The following is a 12,085-nucleotide window of genomic DNA, read 5'->3' on the forward strand; positions in this document are numbered from 1 at the left end:
GATGTTGCCAAAGGCTGGTCCAACGCAGTACATGATGCCGGGGAAGAAGTCTGTACTGTACGCAAAATGGAGCCCTGAACTGGTCCAAGCTGGTCAAATGGCACCGAGGATGAATGAGTAAGGCCCTACCCAGACTGATGGACCATGCAGATCTTTGGGGGTCCTAAGATGTGCCAGAGAGAGAGACAGAAGCATGCCAAATATTTGCACAATTGTCTTCTTAAAAACGTCAAACTATTGCGAGTGACCCGGGATGAAAGAGCACAGCTGGACCAAGTAGGCCTTTGTTTCTAGAACTGGAGAGCCAGAGGGAGATAGACTAGCCTCTTGAGATTCTTGCACCTTCTCTTAGGAACAAGAGTGGCAGGCTGGGGACGAGTCCCGCCACAGACCAGAAAAAAAAAGAAAAAAAAAAGCCTACATTACACTTTCACATGTAATTATATACACTGAATGTATTTCATTCCTTTTTATTCATTTTTTAAAATAATATATTTCTTTTGATCCACACTTCTTAAATGTAAAATAAATGTTGCATAACAATCTACAAAACATACTCAAAAATTGCTCCTACAAGGCTACACAAAGCTTTCTCCATACAGCATAATAATAAAGAAAAAAAAAAAAAAAATCAAAAAAAAAAAAAAATCAACCAACATTCACACGTACTCCGTCAGAATGTCAGCATACCACAATCACATCCAAACATCACAGCAATAAAAGAACTTGCAGGGGACACACAGAGAACAGTTAACAAGTCAGCTACTTCATGTTGGGAACACCTGCTACAGAGTACATATGCACACGCTCTGACCGCTCAGTGCGTTATATATATATATAACACAGGATCAATTATATCTTCTTAGATACATTTCCACGGTAGCCTCTTCGGATTCCCACTTCATTGGCGCAGACACACGTTTCAGTGTACAACCTGAATGCGGTCAGCCACCTTTCTCAAGGCGCAACATTAAATGCAGGAGTGGGAAGGGAAGGAAGCCTTGGAGGAAATACCACCTGCAAAATATATAGATATAATACACAGAGGTAATAAGGCTTATACTAACAAATAGGACATTAATAGCAACTCTTATAAGGCAGTGTCCCACGTACTCTGCAAAAGGAAAAAGGTATTTTACTAATTGGAGGACATCAACTACAAAGTTGACTTTTCGTTGAAACGACCTTGATATCAGGTGCAGGTCTGGGCCCTCAACCTGGACTATGATCAAAACGTACGTGATGCCCACAACAACTTCTTGGTTGGGTCATCTACAGCTTTGCTTCCCGTCCTGGATTCCTTGAGCTCATTTGCTGCACCAAGCCAGAGCATCAGAGACTCACCTCATGCGTTTGACATAGACACCAGTTTCAGACAGTCTCAGAGAGATTTAAAGCCTGTAGTTTTAGGAGGGGACGTTGTTCCCTAGCACAATGGATTTTGTTTAGAAGATGTTGAAAAACCAACAAAATTGGGAACAGAGCTTTGGATGTGGCACGGAAAGAAAGAACTGCTGTCAATGCACAAGGGTGGTGCTTAAATGAGGCTCCACCCAATCACACAGCTCCACCTTGCAGCATGGAAGCACAATGCTGAAAAGTTTCAGAATACATTCTGGCACCTGGGAAAACCATCTAAAGATGAGAAATCTACCTTTAGAGGTATCCATCAGAAACAGGGTAGTTGCATGTGTAAACGAGATACAAACAAAATCTGCACAAAAGGTAGAGCTGTTGTGGTCCCCCATGGGACACAACCAACCCATCTGAGATTTCACCGTTCATGCTTCTTTCCCCATTCCATCTAAAAGATTTCCACTTACATGTCGTCTCAACACTATATTTCACTGCTACAGCGACCTCAGTCATAGAAAAAACACTCTATATGTATTGGAATTATTGCTATAACAATGAGCTACATCCATGAACAGAGCAATGGCCACTGCACCATATACAAAGTAATTTCTTGCTGGACCAGTTCTACTACTGTAGGCACTGTCTGCCCTACTGGCGATGTGGCTGCAATATTTTCTTTTCCTGGGACACTGGCTGGGAAAATTATTTTACAACCCATCGCCTCTGTTGTAGAATACAAACACTTCATTAGCCTTGGACTGCAGTGGAACTACTAAAATTGCAGAGTAAAAGAACTGCTGCCAATCAGCTTCATGTAGAAAAGAACAACAAATGGCAAGAGACAAATCCTCTCTATCTTTCAAGATTTTTTTTAACACTTTGTGGTAATATGGGATATGGCATAAAGTTCAAGCGGACTATTGGACATAAAAAAAATTGCACTACCACCAAAATATCTGTTCTGACATGGATGGTTTTGGAGTGAAGTGCTACACTTCCAATGCAAATAAATGGTAACATGCTCAGAGGACATCCTCCATCTCATAGCAATGAGACAGTGTGTGCTGCCTAAATACACTTTTATGTAACAGATTCCCAAATCCAGTGTTAAAATGTATAGTAACCTGGCCTGTAGTTCTAGTCCAGAAGTCACTTCTATAACAAAGGTAATGGATCAACTAACCAGGATGACTGTGGGTGATAAGATCCTGTTTGGTACTGCTAGATAAACGATAGTGTTACCTCACCTTAGTGACAAATGTGCAAGTTCCTGGACCACAGGTTGTCTAAATAGATCAATCCCACTGGGCAGCTGGTCATCATTTACTCACCGCTGCCTCAACAATTACTTTCCAGAAAATGTCCTGCTGCAGGACTAGAGGTGAGTCATAGTAGAGGTAGGGATCTAAGAGATTGCTTCGGGGCTCCCACCTGTCAGAAGTGGCAAATTAAGAGAAGTACCCTAAGGCATTTGGAACAGGTTAGCTGGTGCACAGAACAAAGTTAGCTTGGGTCACCCAAGCAAACGTAAAACTATGTCAGAATCTTTGCTTACACAACAGGGACCCTCAATTGAAACTTTGAAAAGATACAGACCTAAAGATAGATCACCATCATATACAAACTCCTCTGTATTCTTAGCATAAGTACCTCTTGCAGCAGTAAGACCTGTACTATGCATGCATACATACATAGTATATATTAAACTGTTCTGGGGTTTATGACATTACTAGCAATCAAATAAAATCATCTTACCTTCCAAGGCCTTCTGATACCCTTAAAAAACTCTGGCATCCACATGGGTAAAACAACAGCTTCTTTTAACAGCTTTTTGGCATCTTCTAGATCTGCAATGTCATCCCTGAAAACAAATTATAATTGCAAAAGACAGGACAGTGGGTTAAAAATATAAGTGTACACTTATACAAATCGAATACTTACAATAGTGACTTTTATAAGACTAGTCCTTGGCTTCCCCTTCAAATGTTCAAAGGTCACAGGTATGTCCTAGTTAGTGGACTGTAATCTCCAGCACAATAGACTTAAATTTTGATTGCATGCCAGCTCAGAGACCAAGGCACAACCTATTGCTTGACTAGGACCAGCAGTACAAAAATTGCTAAGGTACTACCTGGATCCAGACCTGGAAATGGAAATATTTTTCTGATGGAACTCACCAGCAGATGTAGTGGTAGTGATAGTGATAGTGATAGTGATAACCTGCTTCGGGGTTGGGGCAATATTCCTTTGCCCAGAATAATGAAGTTTCTATCCTGGGTGCTGGCACTTTGTGGGGCTGAGCTGCAGGCATGCCTACTGTGTTTAGAAACCTCACCTTGCTCCTAAAGCATAGCCTGCCAGAACACCTCATCAGTCGTGCCCGGCAGCTACAACAACCCCAGTTACCATCTGGCCTCTAAAGGCTGCACCAGTTGGCCTGTGTCCTTAATGTCCTTTCTAACCTGTGCGCCCCATCAAGAGTGCATGGGGCAGCAGAGATAGCACACAAAAAGCAATTTAATAATGTTAGCTTTCATTGAAAGATTCTAAGCATTTAAAAGTGATGCTGTTATTCTCTTGCATATTTAGGATACATTTGCCATAGGAATAACCTCATGCAGTGCATTACAATAACGGAGATTATCTATGTGGAGCAATGAGGACACTTATGAGCCTCTTCTCGGTCAAGGTGCCTCTTAACATCATTGCAACATGTTGTGCCTTTTAGAGGCTATGCTGCTTGCCACCAAAACCCAAAAAGCACAACAGGCTGGCAACTAAAACAATGGAGGAGAGGCTCGGCTCCACACCCTGCTAGAAAAGCGAAAAGTGCTTAGTTGTTCAAGGTTCTGACTGGAAGCAAACATAATGCAGTAGTGTGCATTATTATATATTCTGGAAGGGATGCGAACTCCCACTCATGCCACTTTGCATATAGCTGGACGTTCAAGACGTGCATATTTCCACTTAAAACCTCCTGGAAGCAACGTAAGAGCATGCAACTTTCAGAATGTGCTTACTTTCATGTTTAACTGAACTCACCATCGAATATTCGGATTTTGCGAAATGATATCCCTTTCCAAAGCCTCCACTAAGTCTTTATCATAACCAGTGCCATCAAATTTCTTCAATTCACATTCTGGAACTTCAGGAGTTGGTTTGTTCTGATAGAGGAAAAAAATATTATGATTGGCTTTTTGATGTATGGCAGAACTGTGTTTTTCAGTTTAGTATGTTGATTTTCATTATTTACAGCACTGCTCAATTGTCGTCCTTCAGCAATAATAAGTGTGCATTGCAAAAAGTAATACATTCTTACATACCACGACAAAGGCTCAGTGTTAAGATCCTATAATTAACTGCTAACTGTCCAAGCTCCTTTCTGAGGGTCAGAGGGTATGCAGGAGCTAGTGGGCTCTACTGTGGCTGGTTGAGGCTTTTTATTCCTGATGCCCGGGGCCCAACGTATAATGCGTCCTAATAACTGGGCTACGTCTACCCCATCCAGTACCTGACTCAGTGGAGGCAGTGGTGGAGCAGTCAGTCTCTTTAGGGGATGGAGTCTAGTCCAGTATAATACCAGCTTTTATGAAAAAAAAAAAAGGAGTATTTAAAGTAATGTAAACACACAAAGCATGTCCAACATTAAATAATCCACACAGCCCTCCTAAGGTCGGATGCTAGAGGTACCTAGGGTACAATCAAAGAGTCTCTCCGTCTAACTGAGATGGTCATTCCCACTTCGAGTCATACAGGTGACTCCCAAAGGCAGTCCAATGCTTGTCCTATGCATCCCAGTCTCAGCTTTACCTTTAGAGTTTCTTTTAGCAGGTCTCAAGCACTAAGTTAAAGAAAGAGAGCGACTCAAAGTATAAATGTGTATGTGTGGCCCACCCCCAACACTGAGGAATGCCCACAAAACATCACTCATGTCTGTGAGGTTACAGGCCTCGCCGATCCAGCCTGTGTTATCAAAATGGAATTCGCAAGCCTCCACTTGACGTACCACCCACATGCAACCCAGCACGCACATGCAAGTATTATACGCTGTCCCAGCACACTCACGCAAATATCACCTGCTGCTATGTGCTGCACACAATTCATGCAGGCCAAGGGGGGAGTACAGTACAAAGCTGCAGACCCGTACACAACTTTTTTCACCCATGATCAAAAATCAGTACCAGGGGTCTAGATATTGTTCCATCTGGGGCACTCAGGGTAGGGGGTGCACATCCATCATCATGCAGGGGAGTTTTAATCCAAGTATTACCTTTTTTTTTTTTTTTTTTATAAAGATGTCCATGACGCTACACTGTTCACAAATCGAAAGAAATACAAAAACATTTATCCCAAAAATATAAAATTGAATGTTACGGTGTTTCCAAGAAGTAGATCATATTTTTGTTCTGTTTAGCCACACAGGAAGTTTCTAATCACATTGCTTTAAACTGGACTCAAAACCCTACACATACAGGCAAAGGTTACCAGACTTCAGGAGAACATTACACACAAACAACCCTGTTTAACAGGCAAAACTATAAAGTGTGTAATCAAGGAATCCCTATAAAAACTTTTACTCTCTTACCAGGATCTCTCAAACAGCTTGCGAAGACTGGAACTTTATCTATGATAACGCACTGTACTCAAACTCTATACTACCGAATCAGAGAGGGCAGAGGTGTTTGATTTCCAGAACAGGATACTGCCAATTTCTTGAAAACACTCCAATCTTAATTTTCATGCCATCCTACTAAACTAATTTAAGGTTTCAACATGTCTACAACCCGGCAATATGCCCATTCTTAGATTGCTAATACGCTTACTTATATGGGTTTCGACTCAGACCTCTTCATCAACTGGTCTGTTCGTGGGCCCTTCACGTTTTAATTTGGCCTATTACAGTATCTAGCACAGGACAATTGGTAAGCCTACTTCAGTGATTATCTAACTCCACTGCGAAAATCACTGTATTCTACTCTTCATAAGGAGCACATCCACACACATAGTAGCTCCCTCTAGTGCTACGTACCACTATTTTAATATGTGCAATGCCCCGATTTGCTGTTACGTGGTAGGACTCAGAAATCCAATGGGCTGGTACATTTCCTTATTAGCATTTAAAATCATCTCTGCATGCAGTGCGTAATTATATAATTTAAACACACCCAATATATTCATTTCACCTGCTTTTCTCAGTCATTTAATTGTCATATCAGTCATCTGATGCGGACATCTCTGCCTGGTAGGAATTCTCAGATTATATTTGGAGCTTTTTATTTAGTATGGAAAATACATGGGGATAAAGGAATTTGCATCGTTTTACTTGCGCAGGTTTAATGTGAGATTCTGACAGGCCATTTTCACAGTCCTGAACCATCTATAACTACAATTCGGACCATTAGCTGAGAGCCGCCAGGCTTTTGAGATTGCGACATGGAACTCTTTGTTTCTCACTTGATAGCGGGAGCTGTCAAGAGCTATGGAAATGAATACATCATGTTTCATTTTCCTGCCTAAACTAGGGGTTAAGGAATTTTTGGTGGTTTCGCAGAGCTGAGAACTAAGGTAGGATGGGAGAGTGGCATCTGATTAACAGTGAGTTGCTGGGGTGGATTTGAACATTTCGACTCCAGGCTGTGCTTGCGGTTACCAATGGCGTTTCACCGAGTATTCTTCTTGCCTTCCGCAAAAGGCACTTATGTTTTCTACAGGAGACAGATTCTTCAGACTCTTACACTGCCGGTAAGGACATCCCCAGCTTTGCCCATGATTCTTTGGTGACATGAACTGTTCATCCGCTCGGCATACAGACAACTCATTCGGTATCTTCCAGCACTCGGCACTACTTTTCTCCTAATGTGCTTGCTTTTCATAAAGCCTGTAGAATGAGTGATGCAGAGATTCTCGTTTCCTTTAAGGACAGCTGGCACCCTGCCTACCAACGCCAATAAGTACTAGTGTATATCAGCGTAAAAGTGCACTTTAGTGCCAAGCCTGGTCATCAATATTTTACTTTGCAGATGTTTTTTTCTTCCTATTTTTTTGTGCATCTTTGTGTTTTGAAAGTATGCCTTCCAGACATAGTCGTTCAATGCCGTTAGTCCCTTTGGATTGTGCCTACAAGGGTCATATTCTAAGGTGAAGTGTAGAAAAATGTTCAGCCATGAGAGCTCTTCCTCTCCCAGATGTATAATGTTCTTTAAACCAGACGGAAGCACTACAAATGGGGAACTTCGTGTTGCCTACATCAAGGTTCAACTCAAACCGTGTGGCATAAATGGACACTGCTGTCCTGAAAACTACTGACATTTTTTGTATTTATTGACGCTGGTCATTCAAGGTTTGTTAGTTATATCTCAAAGTTGCCTTAACAGGCTCCAAGACGACGCGCAAATGATGAAGCCCTTTACGAGCATCCAAAAGCATAACAGATGGACATATATATCCAATGCGTTTTTTCAAAAAGCTTAGAATCAGGGTTCTCCAACCCTTTTTTTCTTTTCTTTTTAGTAAAAGCTACTTAGGTTGATGAAAATCATCCAGAACTACGAATATTATTAGGTTATTACTGACCACATCCGACAAGATTACATCTTTGTTTTAAGTATAAATGTTTCAGTTTGGTAGGCTGGGCTATAAACAGGAGCTATTTATGGGCAGGTCGAGAGCTACTAGTAGCTCATGAGCTACTTGTTGGAGACCCCTGGCTTAGATTAATGCTTGGGGTCTGCACTGCAACTGTTTTAACTTTACTAATATCTGAAACTGCTGTCAAAGAGTAGTTGGACTCTGCAATTACGACTGGGTTAAACCAGATCCCTGTTCATTTCTGCAAAATAACACAATTTTCACCTTCTTGATCTCTAAACTAAATAGATTTACCTTTTCATCCTTGCTTTTACTCAGTGGCTCCTTCTTATCCTTGACACGAACTGGTTTGATCCTATCGTTGTTTGCATTTCGAGATGATGGGCGGTTAATAGGTCTAGCAGCCGAGTTTATCCGGTTATTTTGGGGTCTTGGATCATTGCATTGTGCGGACTGGCGTTTTCTGGGTCCTGGAGATGGCCTTAAAAACAAACAAGTATTACAAAAAAAAAAAAAAAAAAATCAGTCATTGATTTTTTTTTTTTTCTTTTAAAGGAATATTGAAAAATCTGAACAAGAGTGTACTGATGCTATATTGTCAATGGTGGAAGCTATGTGAAACCCCCAACAAAGCAATAAACATACAAACATGGAAGCACACAGACTTTATTGCATGCATGATTGCTCAAGCTAAACTTCACACTTCTGCTTAGTGCAACGGGTCTGCGACTATTATTTCACATTCTTTGTTGCACACTAGTCACCAAAAGCTTTCAGCTATCAACTACTCAAATTTTCAAAGTGCAAGTCCTTGTAAAGAGCACAAACTGTTTACTTTTGTCAGTTTTGAAGAGAGAAGTATCAGTATTTAAACACAGAAGCCGGAGATATTTGAAGCTATGTACCAGTAATTAAAAAATATATAAAAAATACAAAACGAGCATCTGATAACACAGTACTTCTCTCACCGGGTAGATAGCCTCTGGGTCAGTATAATGGACATTTGCAGATGGAATTTCCAAATCCTGATCCATGGAATCAAGATTTCATTAATTTTGTTACACAGAATTTCATTGGGCACAAGTGCAATTTAATCAAAAGGTGTTGATTTTCCATAACTAGCAATGCTCATACCTAAATAGGGTTATAGTGTGCATCACAAGCAACACGCTGAAGATAAAAACATGAATATCTAGAAAATTATATAAAACATTTGATAAGCGGCAAACACTCTAAAGTAAAACTGGTAACACATTAGGATGTGCTCAGCCTGCATCCGAATTCCCCTGGTACCAGTCAATTACGAAATAGAGTGGAACAGGTTAGGCAGACAGAAGGAGCAGGCTAAGAAAACAAGCAGTGCCAAAGCCAATATGTCTCACCAACACGAGATATTGAGTTGCTCAATCTTTAATGTTTTTTTTAGCCATTTTTTAAAGCATGGCTGAATGACAAGGAAGAAAATAAAGCGCTATCACTAACAATGGAGGACTCAACACTCAATATAGGGAGGGTGGATGGGGTGGGTGGGGAAACAACCAGGGAGGGATTGGGGTCAAGAAGATTGACGAGGCTGTGAGGGAACAAGCAGATGGAGAACGTGTGGTATGAGTTAGCAGCTGGGGCAAGCAGGCAGAACAGAGGCAGGGTGGTGCGGATGGTAAACCGATGAACACTAAGTTTGGGAGGCAGGGGCGACGGGGGGGGGGTAAGGGGAAGCAGGCAGGCACCAGAGGTTTGGAGGGCAGAAGGATATGACGGTGACAGTTGAAAAGCACACTCTCATAGAATGTTAAAAGACAAAAAAACATAGCACCTAAAAAACTGTGCAATGGAAGGACAACAGTAATGTGTCTATGCTCCAGTGGAGGGACAAGATCACATAGATAAAGGAAGTGTACAACATTTGACCAATAAGAAGCAAGCAAATGAGTGACAATGAATCCAACTAATGGTAAGCAATGGTTGACTCCAAGCTCACTGCACATGCACCATCTTAGGCAAGACCCAAAAAGGGATGGGGATATTCTGGATGCAGTTAAATGAAAAAACATTTTTTTTTATTTTTATTTTGTTATTAGAAATTGGAGGAGACATTGTTGCTGCCTTAGTTTAAGAGGTAGAGAGTTCCCCAGTACAAAAATGGGAAAAAAGGTATTCCCATTGAATGGTCACAGGTGGCCATTGGGAATGTTTGAAAAACCACCTTCTTAATCAGCCCTTTGTGGGCATTTACAAACATTCCCAAAAGCACTTCCAACAGTAATTGGGCAGATAAAGACACCCAAAAAAACTGAACTGTGCACTTAGGATTGTGAAAGCGTTTCAACTAGGTACATTTCTTCAAGGATTGAAACAAGAAGAGATTTTATTGTGAAACAAAATACTTGTGGAGAACAAGTAATGAAAAAACATGCAAATCAACATTCTCTCAATAAAACAAATTGCTTTCCCACAGAAAGACCACATGAGTATGCAAACAGTACACTATTGGTCTAGGATAGACTTTGGTAAACCAACGTGCCTCTCAAGAGTGGATGTCACTTGAACAAGAGACATGTTTTAAACAAAATTCTCCAGGCAACTAGGAGACAATGTGTACCAAGGAGACATAATCAGGTCTTTTCAATTGGCATTGTCCGCAAGGCTGCAAGCTGGGACAGGTTTCTGTGAGCTATTAAGCATCTACAGACCCCTGAGAGACAACCATATTGCAATCTGTGAATTAATCATAGCACCAACCGTAGTCCCATACTGCTACGTTTCAGGCACTAGAAACCTATGCTTAGCCTCAGGGGCCTAAAGATGAAGTGACATCAGAATTCATAATAAACCAGAGACTGTTTATTTTCTTGGATGAAAATAACAAATGCTGCATGGGTGAAATGTCCTCAATTCCAAAAACCATGTTCCATTTTTCAAGCATTAAATTGAAGGCCACTAACCATGAGCTATTCGTTGACCTAGTTGGAGCAAATCTTGCCCTACTTACAGAAGTTCAAATTTTTACATACATTTCCCGATCATCCAAAAAACTGCAAGCAACTGACACTTTTTCAATATCTATACTGAAAGATGCCACAGCTAGATAACCGTGTTGGCAAAGAAAGGTTACTTATACCTGTATATCAGTAAAGACTGACCCACAATGTCATGCTGTAGATACTTCAAAAAGACATGAACAGAGATGGGTCCCCAATATCCATTTACAGAAGATATCACAGCACTCCCTACCACCCAAGGGATTCAAGTAAAAAAAATAAAAAAATGAAAAAACAGCTGAAGCAAACACAGAAAAACAGCTAATGGAAACAGGTTGATACATAAGAAAATTACACTAATAGCGATTACTAAACTAAGTGTGAGCGCCCACGCTTCCTTAACTCGATTAGAATTGCTTGCAGGATCACAAATATACCCAAAGCAGTTGCCACTTACCGAAAGTTGTTAAGATGTGAAAGATAGGACTAAGAATGTATCACCAAGGTAGTGATTTTCATACTGCATTATCTAGTTTTCTGCCCCTTCCTATTTCGTTGGGAGATGCTTCCCAACCAGCGATATTGGGAAAATGAGACTGCAATTTCTGACCAAGCTTCAAGCAAAAGGGTTCAAATTATCTTCTGACATTAAGAATGCGTCACCAAAAAACAAAAAACAAAAAATGCAAATGTAGGGGGAACACTGATAAACATCATGTGCAGTAGTATAGAGTGGTCTAAGAAATCTGTATTGACCCTTAATGTAGGTCACCTATGCAGGTCGGTCTGGAGAAATGAACATGAGGTATTTGTAGCTCGGATCTTGTTGAAACTAATTGACATCCATAAGAAGACAAACCTAACATTGCTGCCTCGTTCTCTACAGGCTGAATTTAAAAATGTAAACATTTTCACTACCACACAAAACAAAGGAACTTGGAAAATACAGGGGAGGGGGCTGAATGTACATCAAAATAAACTGAGAATCAAATTTGCACCAAACTGTAATAGCATACAGCACACAGACAGATCTGACACTTTGAATAGGAGAACCCTAGAGAGAAGAACCCAAGAGCCGGATGTAAGGAACGCAGAAAAGAAGAGCTACAAGAGAGCTTAATGAACCAGAGCGAACCAGCTTGAGACATGGGAAGGGCATT

The 12,085-nt window shown here is 40.9% G+C and overlaps 1 protein-coding gene across 1 annotated transcript in view; it reads right to left on the reverse strand.

Annotated features, from left to right (window-relative positions):
- The window catches only part of KATNA1 (katanin catalytic subunit A1), a 158,462-nt gene that overhangs the window by 87,059 nt on the left and 59,318 nt on the right, over positions 1-12,085 (reverse strand). Inside the window, exons 4-6 of the mRNA XM_069235280.1 lie at positions 8,239-8,425; positions 4,399-4,520; positions 3,112-3,217 (exon numbers count right to left, since the gene is read on the reverse strand). Coding sequence (XP_069091381.1) covers positions 3,112-3,217; positions 4,399-4,520; positions 8,239-8,425 — 415 coding nt within the window. The remainder of the gene's footprint in view (positions 1-3,111; positions 3,218-4,398; positions 4,521-8,238; positions 8,426-12,085) is intronic.

Source organism: Pleurodeles waltl, chromosome 5 (genome assembly GCF_031143425.1).
Source record: "Pleurodeles waltl isolate 20211129_DDA chromosome 5, aPleWal1.hap1.20221129, whole genome shotgun sequence".
In the NCBI taxonomy this organism is placed as follows: domain Eukaryota; kingdom Metazoa; phylum Chordata; class Amphibia; order Caudata; family Salamandridae; genus Pleurodeles; species Pleurodeles waltl.